The 24,766-nt window shown below is 38.1% G+C and overlaps 1 protein-coding gene across 8 annotated transcripts in view; it reads right to left on the bottom strand.

The window, feature by feature from the left end:
* The window catches only part of psd3l (pleckstrin and Sec7 domain containing 3, like), a 243,279-nt gene that overhangs the window by 171,229 nt on the left and 47,284 nt on the right, over window positions 1–24,766 (bottom strand). For 4 of the 8 annotated variants that reach the window (XR_012386108.1, XR_012386110.1, XM_068223894.2 and 1 more), the window contains exons 3-4: window positions 11,761–12,613; window positions 4,792–5,226 (exon numbers count right to left, since the gene is read on the bottom strand). Coding sequence is in view for 5 of the 8 variants with exons in the window: in XM_068223894.2 (XP_068079995.1) it covers window positions 4,792–5,226; window positions 11,761–12,613 (1,288 nt within the window). In the remaining 3 variants the exon portion in view is untranslated. Of the gene's footprint in view, window positions 1–980; window positions 1,267–4,791; window positions 5,227–11,760; window positions 12,614–24,766 lie in introns of those variants that run through there. The other 4 variants (XR_012386111.1, XM_068223896.2, XM_073914406.1 and 1 more) reach the window with 2 other exon arrangements.

The following is a 24,766-nucleotide window of genomic DNA, read 5'->3' as shown; positions in this document are numbered from 1 at the left end:
TATCTGTCAGGTCATATTGTAAATCTGTACACCAAGAATCTTTCTTAAATTCTGATGTTTCTTTAGACCCATTGACTAATTTGCTATAAAACATTCATTCATTCATTTTCTTGTCGGCTTAGTCCCTTTATTATTCCAGGGTCGCCACAGCGGAATGAACCCACAACTTTTCCAGCAAGTTTTTACGCAGCGGATGCCCCTCCATCTTTAAGAAATATCCACACACACACTCATACACTACGGACAATTTTAGCCTACCCAATTCACCTGTACCACATGTCTTTGGACTGTGGGGGAAACCAGAGCACCCGGAGGAAACCCACGCGAAGGCAGCTAGAACATGCAAACTCCACACAGAAACACCAACTGAGCCGAGGTTCGAACCAGCGACCCAGTGACCATCTTGCTGTGAGGCGACAGCACTACCTACTGCGCCACTGCCTCACTGCTACAAAGCAAGGGAATATAATTTGTCATAGGATTCTGATGAAACATTATTTTTTCTAATTCAGTTAGTAGAGGTCTAGCTAGTGAGTAGTTTTGCTCCCTTTAAATATCTTAATTGTTGTTGGCTTTTTTGTCGTAAATAAAGTTTACCGAAGTCCCTTCGATAAATAATTCAATAACCAGCCTTTGCTCTCAAGGCACAACAGTTCATTACTTCTCAAAGTCAGACAGGCGTCGCTAAAGGTTTATACAAATAAATATACATCAACAATCTCGAGATTAGGATACATCCAACTTTATGTCATCTCTGTTTACAGTTAATAATTTATCATGACTTATGATGAGCTTCGAGATCAGCCTACTGGAGTCAAGAGGGAGGGGAGAATTACACAAAGACCTTTCAGCAGTAGAGGACATTCACAAGCGCTGCTGCTGAAACGTCACTGCAGTCTCCCAAACACATTAGCAGCAGCTACCCGGAATCCTCACATCGTAGGAGAAGCGTGTCATGCATGCCGAAGGTCAAGACTTACTGGACGGATTGGCGCTCGCCATCGGACAGGCCCGGCTGGGAGAAGCAGCCAGACACTACGGAGCCCATGAGAGCTGCTGCCGGTGCGCGTGGACCAACTCCTGATGTGTCCTAGCGTCCGGCCAGATGCTTCGCTCTGACCTACATGGAGACGGTGTGTGTGTGTGTGCGCTTTCCTGCGGGCTGCTAGGACGCGCCGCTCTGTTTGTGCTTGTTCATTATGTTAGCGAGTCTCATCACTACAGCCGGCGCCTCACTCCATCTGCGGGTCGGCCGGGAGGACGGATGGAGGGGGTGGGCCGAACGCACGCATGGGTGTGTGCGCGCGTGTTTGTGAATGGAGCAATAGAGCGATGTGCTTTATTTACATCCATCATGCTCTAGGGCACGAGGCTGCAGCCTGCGGTTTGAGCTATAAATAGCGGGGCTGATGGTGCTGATGATCAGGAGGAAGCGTAGCATGATTTCTGATGGGTGAGACGCATGTTTACTCATCACTATTGTTGTTTCTGTGGCTGCTACAGATGATGTTATACGCACCGATTGCTCAAATTATGCACACGAGAGGTTGAACAGAAATCTGCAGGCTTGGTAAGCTGCATTTGCTCCATAAAACACATGAGCTGCCTGGATTCTCTGCGCTTTAAACTCAGCTGATCTCGGTCACATTGCTCAGAGTGCTTAATCTTGTTCTTTGCGCACACAGTTTGCTTATTTACAGGAATCACAACCGTATCTGATTCGATCTTAATCCACAAATAGAAGCAAACAGAGCATACTGTGTCTAACGCAGTGACATCACTGTTTATTTGAATGTTCTTCTCTAAAAACAATGTGTCTCGACACTCTGACTTGAGTCATTCTGACATCAGTTTTTCTCTCCACACTGCAATTTTGCATTCTCACAGCGGTGAACAGCATATCAGCAAAAAAGATGGTAACACTTTATAATAACTACACACTATGAATCATCTATTGAGCATTGGCAAAGTGTGAATTCCATATCTCTACATTATTAGATGTCAGTAAGTAGTTTATGAATACAGCGTTCATAAACGTTGGAATCTTAACTTATAAACACATTCATAATGCCCAGTTGGTGGAATGAACTCCCTAACTGCATCAGAACAGCAGGGTCACTCGCTATTTTCAAAAAAACGACTAAAAACTCAACTATTTAGTCTCCACTACACTTCCTAATCTGCAATTGCCTCTCTGGATATCACACTAACTGTACCCAAAAAATATATACATTTACTAATACTTTCCTTCTTAGACTTTACAGACCTGAAACTTGCCTGTAGCACTTATTCATTGTTGCTCTTATAGTTGTGTAAGTTGCTTCCTTGTCCTCATTTGTAAGTCGCTTTGGATAAAAGCATCTGCTAAATGACTAAATGTAAATGTAATGTGCTTAAACATTGTATTTTCATACTTTATTACCTTTATAAGTACTGGATTATTTACAAACCGTTTGTATTTAAAAGTAGTTTATGGTTTTTTAGAATCATTCAGAATGAGTTAGTGAACAACTAATAAACTATTCAAATTAACATTCATATATCTTATTATTCAGGCATATAGTAATGGTCACTATGTATGTTAAAGAGCCCCTATTATGGGTTTTTGAAAATGACGTAGTGTGTAAAGCCTGGTTCATACTTCTGCGTCAAGTGACTAGTGTAATTCACGGCACATGCAACATGTGTAGCTTTGCATTTACAATTCTGCGCGCTTTCTCTGTTGGTCTGCATTAACACCTCCGAAACGCTAGTTGGCAGTGAGGTGTTAATGTTCCTCTGTGTCGAGTTTCCTGGTATTTTGTTTTTTCTGAACGCTTCCTGAATGTACAAGTGGCTCAAACTCGCTCATTTTGAGGCAGGAACCGGCGGACAGGTGTAACTGGACCCCAGATTAATAAAGGGACTAGGCCGCCAAGAAAATGAATGAATGGATGAAGTGCACAGTGTTTAAAACTATTGATTCATCTAAAAAAAGAGTTGACTCATAGTGCTTCAAATGAATCGTCTTGATAACGAGTCTTTAGCTGTTTCGGCGGAAAAAAGGAGCTGTTTGGAGCTGTAGTTAGAAACATATTTCCTGGCTGTGTTCTATTCCCAGTTATCCCCCCTATGTCCTATTCATTTAAAACATTCTAAAATTTAAGCTTTTAAATTTTTTTTTTTTTTAAGCATTAAAGTTATATTAGGTGTAATTTGTTTCAAAGTATTTTTGCAGTTCGGTTTTAGCTAACTTTATGTTTACAATTGCGCACCCTTCGCGATGCACTTTGAAAACATCAAGTCAATTTGAACACAGCCGAGCCGAATTTACGTTACGTCTCAAAAGCTGGTATCTTATTTACAGTCATTGCTCTAAAGCTTGTGAAAAAAAAACATAGCATGCACTAATGTTTTTATTTTATAGTAAATTATTTATTAAGAAATCTAGCCTATTGTATGAGACATGGGCCTGTTGGTTAGCATTTCTGCAGTGGTTTGCATGTGTCAAATTGTAAAAGTAAACATAAAAATAAGTAAATTAAATATATATATATATATATATATATATATATATATATATATATATATATATATATATATATATATATATATATATATATATATATATATTTATATATATATATATACACACACACTACTTATAATTAGTAATAATAATAATAATCATCATCATCATCAACATCATCATCATTATTTTTAATATTATTAATAACGTAATTTTTTTCTTTACCTAATAAATAATAAATATTACATTTTATTTCTTAACAAATAGCCTCATTATTTATTTATTTATTTAGTTATATGATTTATATATAAGATTAGAATATGTTAGCTTTTGTAAGTGGCTTTATGTTTTAGAATTGAATGTGTAATGTTTTCAATAGTATCTGTAAAGGAAAAATAGGCCCTATATGTGCCATATCCATGTATTTCAATTAATATGAAAAACGAGTGCATGTTTTAACCAAAACTAATATTGAATATTTTTTTATGCGAGTGCGTGCAAAACATAATAATTTGCACAAATAAATGATGGGCTTCTTTACAAAGAAGTAGTTTTTTCACCCTGTTTAGAGCATCATAATGGGTGTTTTACGTTATAACTAACGTGGCTCAACGATGGAGAAACTACAGGTTTTGGGAAACACTCGTCACTACATCGTTCTTTTCCCAACTGCGAGTCACGTCATTGTTTGGGAAACGCATCCCAGGTTGGGGGTTGAGAGTTGGGCTAACGACCCACCTCATGGAAATGAAATGGTACAAAACACCAACATGGTGTGGCTAAATATCAACTTCGATATATAAAAAAACTGTCCTGGAAGTAAGTATGTTGATATTTGAAAGCACTAAAACAAACCTTTTCTCTTTCCCTTTTTGTTAAACACAAAACAAGATTATTTAGAAAAATACTACGGTACTTAAGGGTCTCCAACATTCTTCAAAATAACTGCTTTATTGTTCAACAGAAGAAAAAAAACATGCAAACAGGTTTGTCATGTGTGAGGGGTGAGTAAACGATGACTGAATGTTCACTTGTGGGTGAACTATTCTTTTAAGTGCAATTGAATTTCAGCAGAGGGCGCCATATTTTCATCTCCGATCTCCATGTTTTCTCCCTCTCACAAGCTCAATAGCAAAACAACCTTAATCAAACTATGCTCAAAGCTAAAAATGCAGATTTTTACACATTTAAAATTCCGGCAAATGTGCATCAAGTAAGTGCAATTATCATGAAGGCAGAGACTTTCTCTGAGCATTTTTATGAAGTAAACCACAGTGTCTTACCTCAAACAGCCCTGCAGCCAGTCTTTTGGGTCTCTCTCGTTTAATCCGTTAGCTAGAGCTGCACAGGAGTCCTTACATCCTGCTGAGAGAAAGGATGAGGTGACCTCCAGAGCTGTTTTTCCGCGCTCCTTTGTGCTCGTGACGCTCAACACCTCAGTGTCCGAGCTCAGGTCAGGTGCTGCTGGTTCCAGGAACAGACTCCTGTCTTTGAGTCGCTGCTGAATCATAGGAGTGAGAGGAATGTCGAAGGCAAACGAGGGTTCTAGAGTGCTTTGCGGAGTGGGTTCAGGCACAGGGTTTGACAGGGCGTCCAGTGAGTCCATGCTGCTGTAGAGAGTCCCTCGCAGACGCTCCGACTCCAGGATGTTCTCAAACTGACAGCTGAAGACATCTGTGGTGTCAATCTCACCTGCAGCAGATTTACCTGCAGAACACCTGAAACAGACGTAAAAACATCTCAATAGCTCCTTTCACACACACTTCCCTTTCCCTTTACCAGAAAATTACCATAAAAAGATCATGTATGAACAGCCTTTTTTTTTTTAACTCTAGAAATGCCCGGTAGGGATGTCCCGTTCAGGTTTTTTTGCCCTCGAGTCTGACTTCGAGTCATTTGATTTTGATACTTCTGTAATACATAAAAAGAATAAAAAAGAGGGAAGAAACAGATCAAGAATGTTCGTTATTTTTTTTATTGAACTTTTTTTCTGTTAACAAACAGTTTCAAGAGCATTTTTAATTAGGTCCTCACTCCATTCAGCTCCCTTTTAGCCAAAGACATCTGCAGTTGGCATTCAAAGCAGTGTGGTGTACGGTAAAAGTTACGTTTTCTATTTTTGGACTTTTGAATTTGGCACCCTACAACACAACAAGACTTGTTTACTATTGCAACCGGATTTTTTTTTGCTAATGGGAACCCGGGTGACGTCATGTGTGACGAAAGTTGGTAATTCCTCTACAGAGCCAAGCTAGAGTTCAACTTTGTAGATAAAACTAGGGCTGCAACTAACGATTATTTTAATAATTGATTAATCTGTTGATTATTTCTTTGATTGATCAATTAATAAAATAGACAAAGCAAAACAAGAAAAGCATTCATTTCCAACCTTTTATTCAAAAAAGCTAATCCATGAGCTGTTATAATAATAATAACAATAAAAAAACTGAGTAGTTTTGTCCTGTTTTCAATCCAAATATCTAAAAAAGATATAGATACATGAAGTAGCATAAGAAATTATGTCTTGTTTTATGAAAAAGGCATCTCAAAATTAAGTGATTATTTGCTTAAAACAGGGGTCACCAATCTCGGTCCTGGAGGGCCGGTGTCCCTGCAGGTTTTAGCTCAAACTTGCCTCAACACACCTGCCTGGATGTTTCAAGTATACCAAGTAAGTGCTTGATTAGCTTGTCCATGTGTGTTTAATTAGGGTTGGAGCTAAAATCTGCAGGACAGCGGCCCTCCAGGAACAAGTTTGGTGACCACTGGCTTAAAACAAGAAAAAATATTTCCCAATGGGGTAAGAAAAACAATCTTAATAAGATATAATATCAAACAGAAGTTAAGCATCATTTAATTTTCCCATACCATTTTTCTTGTCTGTTCTTGATTTAGGATTTTTACATATTTGGGAAACCCCTGTGTTTGATTTATATTTTGCTCAAAAAAATGTTTAATAAAGTTTTAATAAAGGCTTTAACTCTCAAGTAGCCATTTATGGGAAAATACCGTGTGGATATTGTATACCGTCATTCCTCCTAAAAGTAAAGTAAAGAGTAAAGAACTTTTATTGTCATTGTAGTTGTACAACGAAATTTGTTTGGTAACTCACAGAGACCAGCAGCAACATAAAAAGAGAGAAAAACAAACAATAGACATAATACTAAAATATAAGACATAATACTAAAATATATAAAAACCAACAATAGACATAATACTAAAAATATAAGATGTAAAATAAAAATATACTAAATGTAATAGTCACAGTATTATTTACATTATGGCAAATGAGTGCAAACATGAATATCCATAAAGTGTCTTTGTGCATTAGCAGCAGAACATCAGAAAGGTAGGGAGTGAGGGAGGGGGGGGGTGATTGTTAATGTGTACGGGATACGGGATATGATATTTTGCCCATATCCCCCAGCCCTAACGATATGCAGCATCAAAGACCAACAATTCTGCTTTTAAATGGATATTTCAACCAAATATTTAATTGCTGCCAGGGCCGGAGTGGGACTCCTTTTCAGCCCTGGAGTTTCAAGCCTCGACCGGCCCACCTCAGTTCACGACTGACTATATTAAAATAAGGTCATTTCCAATTCAGTTTCTAATTACACTATCACGACTTTTTTTGAGAAAACAGCTGCTTTAGAACTTCAAATCTTCAACAACCCTAACAGTATTATATGTCTTAACAATAAAAATGAAAAAAATAAGTTACTCAGACGAGGATCAAACCCGAGTCGATGGCGTCGTAACCTAACGTGCTAACCACTGGACCACAACAGCTGTACATTGTGCAGAGATAAAAAGAGCTGCGGTAAAATAATGAATAAGAAGACTGTGGTCTAGTAAATAAATAAATTAATTTAAAAAGTGTGACTGCTGAGAGCTACAGATTCTGGAGCTAGGGACACTGGCCCTCGTGGCCAAAAAACGGACCGGCCCACCGGGAATTCTCCCGGTCCTCCTGATTAGCCAATCCGGGCGTAATTGCTGCCATCACTTACTCGCCCTCCACTTCCTCCAAAACTTCTTTCAAACGTTTCTTTTTTTCAATTGAGCACACAAACAAATAGTAAACAACTAGTAATTAATGGTTAAGTCATAGAAGGAAAAAATTGGCAAAGTTCATCACCAACTGTCTGTATGTTAACAATATTTTAGAGTTCAGCAGAAGAAAGACACTCTCGGACATTTGGAGCAAGTGGAGTACATGGTGACAGAATGACAGAATTACCATTTTTGAGAAACTATCCTTTAATTTTCTATTGAAGAATAAAACCAATACCTTAGATGCCATGTAGGAGATCACCTATGCCTTTAAAACTTACTACATAAAGAGAAATGACTGCAAGCAGACATCGTGTTATTTATGTAAAAATTATTAATGACTCTATGTTCTCGACACAGGAAGTGTCAAGAAAAAATGTGTGATTCCATTATAAAACCACAATCCTCGTTCCTCTTAGCAACTCAAAGCTTCCTCTATTTAGCCTGATCATCTCTAATGGAGACAGTAGAAAGGATAAAGAAGTGAAAAATGATAATCACACACATTAGAGAACTGAATATATACAGCAGCTAGATTAACTCATGAACAGCGCACGTGAACTATGGATTGCGTAAGGTGCAGCTGTGTAAATCTCTCTTTCAGGACAGCTTTTAGTACTCAAGTGAGCTGTCTAAACAGGCATCATGGGAGCGTTCCTTACATGATGGCAATTCCTAAAACTAGATAGTAAAAATGATGCTGACTTCTGTATTACGGAGAACTCCAACAGTCAGTGAAATAAACAGATTATTGATATACCAATAGTGTTCGTGTGCTTCACATGCATTGCTTTTTTCGGTTATGATGATGTCTAAGCAGCAGGCAAGAATCATCACTTTACAATAAGGTTACATTTTAGTTAACGTTGGCTAACTATATTAGTTTGCAAAAACAATAGTATATATTGCTAGAGCATTGGTTAATATTAGATATTTACTGATATATTTCTTAAAATATATGTACTAATATTTATTAAAGTTATATCAATAAAACTAGAATAATCGTCCATTACTTAATGTCTTAAGTAACATTAATTAGGTATGAATAATCTTGTAAAGCATTTATTAATCATAGTTCAACATCAACTAATGCATTATTAAAATATAAAGTTGTGCTTGGTTAATATTAGTTAATGCACTATGAGTTAACATAACTTAAATAACATTAACTAATGTTATCAAAGATTAATAAATATCATAATAAACATATTACTAATTGTTTGTTCATGATACTAATAATAATGGACCATTATTTCCAACCCAGGCTCATTCTGAAAATGTACCTTTATATATATTATTATTACTATTACTGGGGAGCGGCAAATAAATCCCAGGAGCTACGTTTTTGCAGTTTTTATTTTTGTGAATTTACCAGAAGCCGCTGTGTGCTCTTTTTTCAGACCTCAAAATTCTCTCACGAGTGCCATTTGTGCCTGATGTTCTCACATAAATCTACCAGAGGCCATCGTCGACTAACTTACTGACTGCAGCCCGCAGCTTGATGACGTAGGTGATCCTCAACTACGTAGCAGACCTTGTACCGCCCAATAAGGTAACGCCCATGCTACTGTGATGGTTGGGTGTAGGGTATGAAGAGGTGTAGGAGATTGTCAACTATGTAGTGTACCTAGTACCGCCCACTAAAATAAAGCCCATGCTACTTTTATGGTTGAGTTTAGGGCAGGGGGAGGTGTAGGCGATTGTCAACAATTTAGTGGACCTTGTAATGCCGACTAAGGTAGCGCCCATGCTACTGTGATGGCTGGGTTTAGGGTACGGGGAGATATAGGAGATTGTCAACTACGTAGTGGACCTTGTACCGCCCACTAAAGTAGCACCCATGCTACTGTAACAGTTGGGTTTAGAGTAGGGGGAGGTATAAGCGATTGTCAACTACGTAGTGGACCTTGTACCGCCCACTAAGGTAGCGCCCATGCTACTGTGATGATTGGGTTTGGGATAGTGGGAGGTGAGGTGAGGGCAATTGTCAACTATGTAGTGGACCTTGTTCTGCCTACTAAGGTAGCGCCCATGCTACTGTGACAGTTGGGTTTAGGAAAGGGGGAGGTGTAGGCGATTGTCAACTACATAGTGGACCTTGTACCGCTCACTAAGGTAGCACCCATGCTGCTGTGACAGTTTCGTTTAGGGAAGGGGGAGGTGTAGGCAATTGTCAACTACGTAGTGGATCTTGTACCACCCACTAAGGTGGTGCCTATGCTACCTTGACAGTTTGGTTTAGGGTAGGGGGAGGTACAGGCGATTGTCAACTACGTAGTAGACCTTGTACCGCCCACTAAGGTAGCGCCGATGCTGCTGTGACAGTTGGGTTTAGGGTAGGGGGAGGTGTAGGGGATTGTCAACTATGTAGTGGACCTTGTACCACCCACTAAGGTAGCACCTATGCTACCTTGAAAGTTTGGTTTAGGGTAGGGGGAGGTATAAGCGATTGTCAACTACGTAGTGGAACTTGTACCGCCCACTAAGGTAGCGCCCATGCTACTGTGACAGTTGGGTTTAGGGTAAGGGGAGGTGTAGGTGATCGTCAACTACGTAGCAGACTACAACAAGCTACAGGCTGCAGCGAGGACTGTCTGACTGACTGACTGAACGACCGACTGACCCACCCTTCTCCTTCCCTAAACCCATCCAATAGTGTTTTCAAAAGCACAAGTTGACACAACCACCCATACTCTACACCCGGGAAACCCGTCCATACAGAGATATGTGATCAGCAGGTAAGCACAAAAAGGAACAGTGCCACCGGCCTTCTGGCGTCACCAGCCTGTAGCAGTCATTTTAAAGACAAAATGCAGCCATATGTACTTTTGGCTACATAATTCGCAATCTCCAGAAATGTATAAAGGGCTACGTTTACAGAATGAGCCTATGTTCAATATTTCAGTTACCGTTATATCTGTTTACATTAAACCTGGTTTATGCACGCATCTTATGGTAAATATAGGTAAATAACTTATTCCCTAATTATAGTTTTGTAACTGTTAAAATATTTTCAATTCAAAATGAATGGCTAAAAAACGTATTCCTCAGGTTTTTCCAAACTTTTACAAATTATTTCCTCCTTTCCCTCGACTGTTGCAATTTCTAGCCAAGAATTTTTGTCCACCTGGTTAACCCTTTGATCACACATGCACGGATCATAAATATGTGCCTGTTTCAGACAAAATCTTTTCAATATATGATTCATTATTCACACATATGAGACATTACTTGTCACTGAAGATTATATCATGTTGTCCAAAACTTTCACTAAATGTATAATATCTATATTTAATTTTAAACACACATGAAAACCTACTAATTATGCAAATGTTAAATTGTCTCATAATCAAAAAGTGAGACATTTCAATATTTTATTTCAGATTTTTCGCATTTAAAATATTTAATCGTGCAATGTTGAAATTGCATTAAAAATATGTCTATATAAATAAAAATAATTCTTTAAATGTTTACATTAGGCATGGGTCAGTATAAGATTCTGACAGTATGATAACCTTGGGTCAAAACCATTTCACGGTTTCACAGTATTGTGGTTACTGCTCTAAAATATATTATTTTTAAATGTCTGGATAAAAAACAAAAACTTTTCCTCTTTGAACACAATATCTTTTATTTTGAGAAACATTTTAAATTTTCATTTGACACTGTTGTCCTTAAAAACAAACTAAAAAAAACTTAATAAAAAAAATCTTACACATACAATAGGAACAGTATTGCAGAAAACTGTGGCGGTTTTAAAACCTTGACTTTTCTAAACCGCTGTATACCTTGAAAACAGTTATCACCCCATGCCTAGTTTACATAAAATATATACAAGTAAACAGTTACATCAAAGTAACACTTTATTTTGTTGGTCCAACAACAGACTTTCTACTAGCTATACATGTCTTTGCAAGTGCATGTCTGTTTATTCTACTAACTAATTACCTTAAGCTAATACTCTACAAATAAGAGTTACTAGACATGCATTTACAAACCAGCATAACTGTAAGTATATTTTAAAAAAATAGCGGTTCATTTTACCTGTATACACCGTTGCTTCCTGTTAAATGCACACAAATTATTCATAAGCATAAAAACTAAATATTTAAATCCCCAAAAAATTCTGTCATGCCGATAATTGTCTTGGCTTTCCTTTGTAAGGGGCTTTTAGTAAGTGAAAAGTGATACAGTACCTGTCAGTGCCGTTTTCTGTTGGTTTTTGCTCGGGTCTCAGCACGCTCCCCTGTGGCACTCCTGCGGCTGCTGTACTCTGTATGTCCTGAGTCACTTCCTCTTTCACACTGCAGCTCTGATGACTTCCGTTTTGCATCTCTCCATTCACTAGGCTTTCAGCTCTGCTCTCCACAAACCGCAGCTTCTTCGGCGGCTTGTCCCGCAGTTTGCCCCCTTCCAGAAAGCCGCTAAAGATTCCTGGGACCTCCGCCAGGATTTTATTGGATTCCTCAAGAGACTCGTCCACGATTTCTGCCGAAGGTTCGTCTGTTCTGATGGGAGAGGGCGACCCTGTCCTCTTGCCCTCTGTTTCCTTTCCGGAGTTTTCTTGCGAGAGCACCTCTCCGGATGGCTCCACATGTGCTCCAGCAGGAGTTGGGCTGGCATCAAGTTTATCTGGTGCATTCCCAGTGCTGAAGCAGCTCAGCTCATTTGCGGCCGCCATCACTGAGCTGGGGTCCTTTATGAGTGCCTCGCACCATGAGTCAAACAGCAGCCCAGACGTCAGGAGGGAGTCTCCTGTTAACTCAGACTGGCCGTTCTGAAGGTCTAGACCCTGGTTGGCCATTTCCAGTTGTGATGGCAAGGTTTGGTTTTGTCCGTTGCAGGGGATCATGGGTGAGGCGGTGGCGTCTCCTGACAGGGAGCCCTGTTCGGTCGCTGCATGCTGACTCCGGGCTGTCAGGCCGCTTAACAGGTTCGACAGCTCTCGGTCAATCTCCTGGAAGAGTGACGTCTCATCAATGTCATCATCATCGAGAGTAGAGTCAAGAATTGAGCTGCCTTTTTCTTTCGCTTGGGGTGGAGAAGTAACTGTTTGGAAATAAATAAAAAAGGAAATCAGTAGGTGTTATTTTAAAGAAAGAATCAACACAATTTTAGACTTGAATTTGAACATTTGGGAAGAATTTATTTTAGATTTGATTGGGATAAATCAGAGATGCCCAAAGTAGGGTCGGCGGGCCAAAGTTGGCCCATTTTAAGCTTTGATTTGACCCACCATATCATCTGAGAGGAGAGCGAGAATGGTGGAGTGTTGCGCGAATGCCTTTAACACAGAGATCATTATTTCTAATTTGACGTAACCTTTCTTTACGTATCCTCTTTTGTTTTACTGCTGAGCTACAAAAAAGCAAACTGTAATTAAAATACTATCACTCGACAAACTGCACTGTAAAAAATGCTGGGTTCCACACAATTCCTTCATGTTGTCAAAAAATTTAGTTTGATTAAACATAAAACGGCGAGGCAATGGCGCAGTAGGTAGTGCTGTCGCCTCACAGCAAGATGGTCACTGGGTCGCTGGTTCGAACCTCGGCTCAGTTGGCGTTTCTGTGTGGAGTTTGCATGTTCTAGCTGCCTACGTGTGGGTTTCCTCCGGGTGCTCCGGTTTCCCCAACAGTCCAAAGACATGCGATACAGGTGAATTGGTTAGGCTAAATTGTCCGTAGTGTATGAGCGTGTGTGTGAATGTGTGTGTGGATGTTTCCCAGAGATGGGTTGCGGCTGGAAGGGCATCCGCTGTGTAAAAACGTGCTGGATAAGTTGGCGGTCCATTCTGCTGTGGCGACCCCGGATTAATAAAGGGACTAAGCCGACAAGAAAATGAATGAATGAATAAACATAAAACAATTAGGTTGCCCCAAAAAAAAGAATTGTGTTGATTCAGCTCATGTATATTTCATTTTTTGGCTTTTGTTTTTGTCTGCTTTTTGGAACCGTTATTTATCGGACTCGAACCCAGTCATCATGGTCAACTCCTATCTGTGTCTCAAGTCCACTAACGTACATGGCGAGCTAACTAGACGAACTGGTAACAGTGGAAAAGCCGTCCATAAGGAGGTAAGCGATAAGCTGCTAAGTGTGAAAAGGAACGATGTCATACTGCCTCATAGCGCGTTTTAAAAATTAAATGCAGCCATACGTACCTCTGGCTACATAATTCATTGATTGGGATAAATTAGAGATGCCCAAAGTAGGGTCGGCGGGCCAAAGTTGGCTCATTGTAAGCTTTGATTTGGCCCACCATCCCATCTGAGAGGAGAGTGAGAATGGTGGAGAGTATTGGGGCGAATGCCTTTAACACCGAGATTGTCATTTATAATCTGATGTAACCTTTTTTTTACATAACCTCTTTTGTTCTATTGATGAGCTACAAAAAGGCAAACAAATTAAAATACTATCACTCGATGGACTGCACTTTAAAAAATGCTGGGTTACACACAATTCCTTCATGTTTTCCCAAATTTAAGTTGATTAAACCTAAAACAGTTAGGTTGTCCCCCTCAAAAAAACCTGTTGAGAATTGTGTTTCTTCAGCTCATTCATTCATTCATTCATTTTCTTGTCGGCTTAGTCCCTTTATGAATCTGGGGTCGCCACAGTGGAATGAACCACCAACTTATCCAGCAAGTTTTTACGCAGCGGATGCCCTTCCAGCTGCAACCCATCTCTGGGAAACATCCACACACACATTCACACACACACTACGGACAATTTAGCCTACCCAATTCACCTATACCGCATGTTTGGACTATGGGGGAAACCCGAGCACCCGGAGGAAACCCACGCGAAGGCAGCTAGAACATGCAAACTCCACACAGAAACGCCAACTGAGCCGAGGTTCGAACCAGCGACCCAGCGTCTACCTACTGCACTACCTACTGCGCCACTGCCTCACCTTATTGAGCTCATGTTTATTTAATTTTTTTGGGCTTTTGTTTTTGTCTGCTTTTTGGAACCGTTATTTGTTGGACTCGAAGGCCGTCATCGTGGTCAACTCCTATCTGTGTCTCGAGTCCACCAACATACATGGCGAACTAATTAGCCAAACTGGTAACAGCGAAAAAGCCGTCCATATGGCGGTAAGCAGTAAGCTGGTAAGTGCCAAAAGGAACGGTGTCATACCGCCTCATATTGTTTGTTTTAAAGATGAAACGCAGCCATACATACTTCTGGCTACACAATTAATTTATTAGGATAAATTAGAAATGCCCAAAGTTGACCCAGTGAAAGCTTTGATTTGGCCCCTGAGAGAAGAGTGAGAATGGTGGAGAGTGTTCCTTAAACACAGAGATCGTCATTTTTCTAATTTGACAATTTTTTTTACGTATCCTCTTTTGTTTTATTGCAGAGCTACAAAAAAGCAAACTGTAATTAAAATACTATCACTCGACGGACTGCACTGTAAAAAATGCTGGGTCCCAAAAACCCTTAAGAATTGTGTTGATTCAGCTCATTTTAAATAAGTAGTTCAAACAAGCACAAAAAATTATTTGAGTATACACGGAAGACATCGGCGAGCATATATAATAGTATTTAAATACAATTTTTAAAAAATCAAGCATAAAATAACATGGTCATCATTGTATATGTATTTTTTTTACAATGTAACAGTACTATTTAATAATATCTTAATCTTTTAATCTTTAATAAATAATTTAACCCTGTGATGTGACTGTTGATGTGACTTACAATATGCATTTACAACTTTTGAGTGGTCATGATGTCAAAATTTATAGAGAATGCTGATGAGGGAACCGAGAAAACAGGTGGAAGAATTTAAAAACTCAGCAACATCAGACATAAGCATAATAAATCTGAGAGCTTTTTTTAATTCTTTGATGTTCAAAATGTATAAATATGTGAATATATTATAATATATTATTGTTAACAAATTTAATAATATTTATATGATTATATAATAAATAATATAATAATAAAATTTAAATAATATAATAAATAAAATAATGTTTTTCTAATAATAAAAATACTATTATATAATTAATTATTATTACTATTATTATAATTATTATTGTTGTTATTGTTGTTGTTGTTATTATCATTATTGCATTAAACCTTGGGAAGTGCGGTGGCGCAGTGGGTAAGCCGAGACTAAGCCGAAAAGAAAATGAATGAATGCATGAATGAATGAATGTACCTTTGTTTGGCTTTTTTTTTTATTTATTTATTTTTTTTTTTTTAATGCAGTACGCGCATGCTAAATGTTTTACAAGGTCATTGTATTTCATGCTGAGAAAGTAACTGTATGTTTAAAGACATGTATAGACTGATTAAGGTAATTGATTGATGCCTGTTTACAATATTTAGACAATACAAATGTTTTAAAAGTGTAGGTATTGAGTTTTGTCTTTACTAAAAGTTTTAGTTTCGCTTACTTGATAAATTTAAGGCATTCGGTGTCCTAATATTTTCCTAGTAATGTGAACACCAATAAGTAGTTTATGAAACTAATTACTCTGAGTCAACGGTACTGAAGTTTACTTTATTAAGAAATAGTAAATACAAACTGCTGTCAGCTTGTTCCCTTTATTCATCAGGGGTCACCACAGCAGAATGAACCACCAACTTATCCAGCATATGTTTTACACAGCGGATGCCCTTCCAGCTGCAACCCAGCACTGGGAAACATCCATACACTCTCATTCACACACATACACTACGGCCAACTTATTAAATTCCCCTATACCACATGTCTTTGTACTATCGAGGAAATCGGAGCACCCCGAGGAAACCCACATCAACACTGGAAGAACATGCAAACTCCACACAGAAATGCCAACTGACCCAGCCAGGACTTGAACCAGTGACCTTCTTGCTGTGAAGTGACAGTGCTAACCAATAAGCCACCATGCAGCCCAGTTTTAAGTTATGCTCACTTAAAATTAATAAACTACTTAGAAAATGTTAAGGCAATATGTTTCTTTAATTTTTCCAAGTGTGGTCAACTTATTACAGTTTACAGAGTATGAACTTTCTAGCTCAAATAAAACCAGCAGAAGGGAAAATGGACAAAAGAGAAAGAGAAACTTCCAATTGCAAAAGCACCATTGGTAATTTTTCACAAGGTAACATTAATACAAAAGAGCCTGAAACACTTCTAATATAAAGTTTTCCATTTTAAACACTGCCACTCAACAGATCTTTTGCTTTAATTATTTAGTGTTTAGAGCTAGCATTCACGTGCTTTAGGTGTGGAATTTTAAAGGGTTAGTTTTAACTCCGTGGTCGTGACCTCCACTAGGGGTCACCAAAGATTTATGTGGGGGTCATCAAACAAGGAAGTAGGAAGCAGGAAGTATCTTTAATAATGATTAAAAGAGTAATCAGTCGCAGTAAGAACAAAACACCTTTTACAGTAACATTTCCTGTCCATCATTAAGCAAAGTTAACAAAAGTTATGCTTTGTCTGCAGTTTTTATTTAGACCATTGGTTTAAGATTAGGTTAGATTTAGGCATTATAGCAAATATATATTGAAAATGCACATGTTTTGCATACAACTGTGCATAGGGTTTTGTTTATCAGGCATAGAGGCTCTGAATGTTAATATAGGGGTCTCCTAAAAAAGGTTAGAAACCAATATTTGTGAGTATTAGTGTGTTTTGACCAGTTAATTGTTAATATGTTAATGCATAAATGTTTTATAAATGCATAAGTAGACATGCTGAATAATGCAATACATTTCAATATGCACAATATTGATAGGGGTAATTAAATTTTCTGGCCTTTTGTTCGTTAACTGTACAGTAAAGTTCCATTTATTGACATCAGTCAATTTAACTACAGTCAATATAATGTCAACTACAAAATACATTTATTAATCTTAGTTGATGTCAATTTATGTTAATGTTAATGTCTAATAAAACATTAAAATCAAAAGTCATAACCGTATTATTCATTTTCTTTTTATTTTAATCATTCATTTTCCTTTGGCTTAGTCTCTATTTCAGAGGTCGCCACAGCGGAATGAACCTCCTTTTTTATTCACTGTAACATATAAAAATAACATGTCTATTTTTCATTGTTGATTTTAAATATGACCTTAACACACCTTATAATAAAAGACAAATTATCCGATATTAAGTGAGACTTTCACACAGGCATGATGTCATTTCCTGATTTTGTTTTCCAATAATATTTTTACATATTGGTAACCTCTACTGGTTTTGAATTGGCAGGCAAACATTTTGCTACATTAATAAGCAGGATTTTTCCAAAGAACTACAGGTGAAAGTTTTTTTAATAGGTACTCAATTTAATAAATAATAAAAAAACAAAAGTATAAAGTTTCTAATAATTGAATAATTTATTTATTCACAGGTTGATTTCTCTTTGTGTTTACTTTACTGCTTTTTATTAAATGTAACTGTAAAAAAAATGAAACATCTAACTCAAATTCTGCTGAAACTTTAAGCATTATTCACATTTGTTCAGTCAAGTTTGTTCAGAAACTTTCTTCAGCAGGTGGCAGCATTTGACTGTATGAAAATCCCAAGAAAAACTAACAAGAATGTATTCCAGTCTCACACAAGCAAACAGCAACAGCAGAGCAAGACACAAATGCAATGTAGATTTTTAAATTAAGAAAACAAAAATAAATAAAAAACAAGAAACCAAGAAAGGCAACACAGTGGCTCAGTGGTTAGCACTTTCACCTAACACCAAGAAGATCGCTGCTTCGAGTCCCGGCTGAGTCAGTTGGCATTTCTGTGTGGAGATTGCATGTTCTCCCCATGTTTGCGTTGGTTTCCTCAGAAATGTTTTTTTTTTTAAATGAAAATGAGGCCTTTGCAGCCGCAGTACTGCACGTGACACATTGGAGTACTGCACATGAAGAAACGCGCGTTCTCAGTAGCCATATCTGTACCTTATATCCACAGAAAAGAAATATATCCAAAGATGCCTTTTAAAGTTGTTTTTGAACCTAATGAAGATAGCAGAAGTCAATCATTTTTTACCCATTTAGCCTAACATCTTAACTATTCCAAAATGTTTTAAATGTTTCTTAAAATAAAATATATTATTTCCAATGTGGGGAAAAGTTGTTATCACAATACTGTTATACTGTGAAACCGTGATATTTTTATCCAAGGTAATTATACTGTCAGAATCTTATACTGGCCCATGCCTATTACAGGGACATGTTGTTGATGAAAAAAGCTATATTTTTATGCAGTTCTTTGCACAACACCAAAATATACCACAAACCAACTTAAATGTGTCTGTGAATTGTACTTAAATTTGTGTAACCACGGGGAGTGACACAAACAACTGAAGTTCTGATCCACGTGCAGGTTTATTAGAATCGTCAGACAAGCAGTGGTCAATACAGGGGCAAACAGATGTATGAGGGTAATCCAGAGTCGAAGTCAAAATATCAGGCAGATGGTCAGAGGCAGGCAGCAAACAAAATTAAACAAATAAGCAAAGCAAAGGATCAAAAACACGGCAAAGGCAGACAAAGGAAAACGCGTTGTAATGTCACTAACAGTAAACAAGACTCAGCAACAGTGAGTGTTTCTGTACTGTTTATGTAGTGCAGTAATCAGTCTAGAAGCAGCATCAGCTGTGGGAGTCTAATCAGTGGAGACTTGGAGCAGGTGTGTGTGTGTGTGGCATGACTGAATATGTAGTCCATTTAGAAGCAGATTTGTAGTCCTATGTGTGTGTGAGTGTTTACCAGAGTGTTTTTCTGGTGGTTAGATCGCTGGTGATCGTAACAATTTGTTTGCTTTACCTGTCTATCTCTATTTGCACAACTTTTCTGACACGGTCAGGTTGCTTGGTAGCTCACCTTGTACGATGTTATACTTGTAAAACAGAGCACTCCGATAAACAATCAAGTCCGATAAAGAACTGTTAAAATTGATAAAAGCAATGTAAAATCAACATGTTTGTGGTGTATTTTTTTCATTTAAAAACTGGTCAGTGGTTCGTTGGTCAAGGTGATCTGTATGACTATCCCCGCCTTCTCATGGACATGTACAAGAAGGACGTCTATCTGAAACTTACTTTAAAAAAAAAAAAAAGATTTTTTTAAAAAAATTAGATTTTTTTTCTTCAGTTGATTTGTAATCTGGGCAAGGCAGTGGCGCAGTAAGTAGTGCAGACGCGTCACAGCAAGAAGGTCGCTGGGTCGCTGGTTCGAACCTCGGCTCAGTTGGCGTTTCTGTGTGGAGTTTGCATGTTCTCCCTGTCATCGCGTGGGTTTCCTCCGGGTGCTCCGGTTTCCCCCACAGTCCAAAGACATGTGGTACAGGTGAATTGGCTAAGCTAAATTGTCCGTAGTGTATGAGTGTGTGTGTGAATGTGTGTGTGGATGTTTCCCAGAAATGGGTTGCGGCTGGAAGGGCATCCACAGCGTAAAAAATTCCTGGATAAGTTGGGGGTTCATTCCGCTGTGGCGACCCCGGATTAATAAAGGGACTAAGCCGAATAGAAAATGATTTGTCATCTTAATTATATCTGGAGCAATGCATTATCGCATTGTTTCGGATGCAATTAGGGTTGAAATTAAACCATTGGGACATTTCAGGAAACTCAGAGCTTTGTGACTCATGCACACTTCTGAAACAGGTTTCATCATGACCACCACTACCACTGAAGCTTGACACACCAGTGGTACGCAAACAACAAGATCTTGAAGAAGCACGTGTTGTGGGTGCTTAACATACATAGAAGCTCAATCCGATTGTCACTCCTTTCCTGACAGTTTTATACACCCAGTTCAATCCAAATTAAGCCAGTAATGTCCACATTCTGCAGCTGAATTAACTCACACACATTTCAATCACCGACAATCTCATTTACAGATGAAGTCAGAATTATTATCCCTCCAGTTTATTTTTTCCCCAATTTCTGTTTGATGGAGAGCAGATTTTTTTCAACACATTTCTAAACACAAGTTTATATAACTTATTTCTAATAACTGATTTGTTTTATCTTTGCCATGACGACAGTAAATAATATTTTACCAGATATTTTTTAAGACACTTCGATACAGCCTAAAGTGACATTTAAAGGCTTAACTAGGTTAATTAGGTTCACTAGGAGGTTAGGGTAATTAGGCAAGTTATTGTATAACGATGATGGTTTGTTCTGTAGGCTATCGGGACAATATATATCTTAAAGTGGCTAATAATTTTGACCTTAAAATGTTTGTTAAAAAATTTTAAACTACTTTTATTCTAGTCAAAATAAAACAAATAAGACTTTCTCCAGAAGAAAAAATATTATCAGACATACTGTGAAAATTTCCCTTTTCTGTTAAACATCATTTGGGAAATATATAAAAAGGAAAAAACATTCAAAGGGGGCAAATAATTTTGACTTTAACTGTATATAAACTCTAACCAATTGCTAATGAAATGATGTCACTCGCTTTTGGGAAATGAAAGCCATTAAATAGCGCGCAACCGAGTCTACAAAGGCTCATGTATTTTGATACAGTCTCTCACTACCAACGCTTCTCCCATCAGCCCTGTGGTCTTGGGGAAATCCCATGCATTACAATCTGGAGAGACCTATGTTGCCAAATCTAGCTGGGCATGACAAAACAAGCCCAAGACAAGCCACATTTCACACAAAAATAAACATTACTTACTGTATTCTAGAAAAAAATCCCACAATAATTCATGATTTACAAATGTGTTTTTGATTTAAGACACTTATAATAACCCGAAAAGGCTTACAATATGCTGTTTACCAGCTTTATGAGTGAACTGTGGTTTATGTAAAATTGCTGGATATAATTCATTGGTTGGATAATACGCCTTCGGTCGAAAATAGCAGACATCAAACGGGTTGAACTGACGCCTTCTTGCTATAATTATCACAACATCAGCAATTGCAGGTTTGTGAGTAACTCATGTTGATGACAATTTAGGGATATACTTTAAAATATCCAGGCAGTTGCCTCTCTTGAAAAAGCACTATGTGTGAGCTTATGTATAGGTCAACACAGGCTTATTGGAAATAAGTTTCGCAGCCTACATTTTTGCGAAATGAAAAATAAAAAATAAAAAAAAATCACTGCTCCGGAAGCATTATATTGCACATTTAATTAGTAATGTAACGATTCACTTTGAGTGGGTTGAAAATTTATCCAAATATGTGACGAGTCAAATCGATAGAAATGTTGAACGAATCTCTATATATTTTTTGAACAGTGGTGGCGCTGTGGTTACAGACGCAAGCTCGCTTTACCTGCACATTAGCGGCGGGCAAGAGGTGGAACGCCAGAGTAAAATGACAGCGGTGAAGTGCGCCAGATAAAACACAAACTGTGTGCAAATACTGCAAAAAGACGTTTACGTACACTAACAACAACAAACATGATGCACATAAACCGTCAACACAGTGAAAAACTCCCGTCACAGAGGTCTATATGCAAAAAACTATTAATAAACCAAATCACGCGGACCGGATGATCAGCATTTGCAGGTTTGTGAGTAACTCATGTTGATGACAATTTAGGGACATACTTTAAAATATCCAGGCAGTTGCCTCTCTTGAAAAAGCGCTATGTGTGAGCTTATGTATAAGTCAACACAGGCTCATTGGAAATACGTTTCGCAGCCTACATTTTTGCGAAATGAAAATTTTTTTTTTTAAATCACTGCACCGGGAGCATTATATTGCACATTTTATTAGGGATGTAACGATTCACTTTGAGTGGGTTGAAAATTTATCCAAATATGTGACGAGTCAAATTGATAGAAATGTTAAATGAATCTCTATATATTTTTTGAACAGTGGTGGCGCTGTGGTTACAGACGCAAGCTCGCTTTACCTGCACATTAGCGGCGAGCAAGAGGTGGAACGCCACAGTAAAATAACAGCGGTGAAGTGCGCCAGATAAAACACAAACTGTGTGCAAATATTGCAAAAAGACGTTTACGTACACTAACAACAACAAACATGATGCACATAAACCGTCAACACAGTGAAAAACTCCCGTCACAGAGGTCTATATGCAAAAAACTATTAATAAACCAAATCACGCGGACCGGATGATCAGCATTTGCAGGTTTGTGAGTAACTCATGTTGATGACAATTTAGGGACATACTTTAAAATATCCAGGCAGTTGCCTCTCTTGAAAAAGCGCTATGTGTGAGCTTATGTATAGGTCAACACAGGCTCATTGGAAATATGTTCCGCAGCCTACATGTTTGCGAAATGAAAAAAAAATTTTAAAAATCACTGCTCCGGGAGCATTATATTGCACATTTTATTAGGGATGTAACGATTCACCGTGAGTGGGTTGAAAATGTATCCAAATATGTGACGATTCAAATCGATAGAAATGTTGAACGAATCTCAATATATTTTTTGAACAGTGGTGGCGCTGTGGTTACAGACGCAAGCTCACTTTACCTGCACATTAGCGGCGAGCAAGAGGTGGAACGCCAGAGTAAAATGACAGCGGTAAAGTGCGCCAGATAAAACACAAACTGTGTGCAAATATTGCAAACAGACGTTTACGTACTTTAACAACAACAAACATGATGCACATAAACCGTCAACACAGTGAAAAACTCCCGTCACAGAGGTCTATATGCAAAAAACTATTAATAAACCAAATCACGCAGACCGGATGATCAGCAATTGCAGGTTTGTGAGTAACTCATGTTGATGACAATTTAGGGATATACTTTAAAATATCCAGGCAGTTGCCTCTCTTGAAAAAGCACTATGTGTGAGCTTATGTATAGGTCAACACAGGCTCATTGGAAATACGTTTCGCAGCCTACATTTTTGCGAAATGAAAATTTTTTTTTTTAAATCACTGCACCGGGAGCATTATATTGCACATTTTATTAGGGATGTAACGATTCACTTTGAGTGGGTTGAAAATGTATCCAAATATGTGACGAGTCAAATCGATAGAAATGTTAAATGAATCTCTATATATTTTTTGAACAGTGGTGGCGCTGTGGTTACAGACGCAAGCTTGCTTTACCTGCACATTAGCGGCGAGCAAGCGGTGGAACGCCACAGTAAAATAACAGCAGTGAAGTGCGCCAGATAAAACACAAACTGTGTGCAAATATTGCATAAAGACGTTTACTTACACTAACAACAACAAACATGATGCACATAAACCGTCAACACAGTGAAAAACTCCCGTCACAGAGGTCTATATGCAAAAAACTATTAATAAACCAAATCACGCGGACCGGATGATCAGCATTTGCAGGTTTGTGAGTAACTCATGTTGATGACAATTTAGGGATATACTTTAAAATATCCAGGCAGTTGCCTCTCTTGAAAAAGCGCTATGTGTGAGCTTATGTATAGGTCAACACAGGCTCATTGGAAATACGTTTCGCAGCCTACATTTTTGCGAAATGAAAAATAAAAAATAAAAAAATCACTGCTCCGGGAGCATTATATTGCACATTTTATTAGGGATGTAACGATTCACCGTGAGTGGGTTGAAAATGTATCCAAATATGTGACGATTCAAATCGATAGAAATGTTGAACGAATCTCAATATATTTTTTGAACAGTGGTGGCGCTGTGGTTACAGACGCAAGCTCACTTTACCTGCACATTAGCGGCGAGCAAGAGGTGGAACGCCACAGTAAAATAACAGCGGTGAAGTGCGCCAGATAAAACACAAACTGTGTGCAAATATTGCAAAAAGACGTTTACGTACACTAACAACAACAAACATGACGCACATAAACCGTCAACACAGTGAAAAACTCCCGTCACAGAGGTCTATATGCAAAAAACTATTAATAAACCAAATCAAGCAGACCGGATGACCAGCAATTGCAGGTTTGTGAGTAACTCATGTTGATGACAATTTAGAAATATACTTTAAAATATCCAGGCAGTTGCCTCTCTTGAAAAAGCGCTATGTGTGAGCTTATGTATAGGTCAACACAGGCTCATTGGAAATACGTTTCGCAGCCTACATTTTTGCGAAATGAAATTTTTTTTTTAAATCACTGCACCGGGAGCATTATATTGCACATTTTATTAGGGATGTAACGATTCACTTTGAGTGGGTTGAAAATTTATCCAAATAAGTGACGAGTCAAATTGATAGAAATGTTAAATGAATCTCTATATATTTTTTGAACAGTGGTGGCGCTGTGGTTACAGACGCAAGCTCGCTTTACCTGCACATTAGCGGCGAGCAAGCGGTGGA

This window comes from Danio rerio, chromosome 10 (assembly GCF_049306965.1).
Source record: "Danio rerio strain Tuebingen ecotype United States chromosome 10, GRCz12tu, whole genome shotgun sequence".
Lineage (NCBI taxonomy): Eukaryota > Metazoa > Chordata > Actinopteri > Cypriniformes > Danionidae > Danio > Danio rerio.
This window is presented reverse-complemented; position numbering and strand designations above follow the sequence as displayed.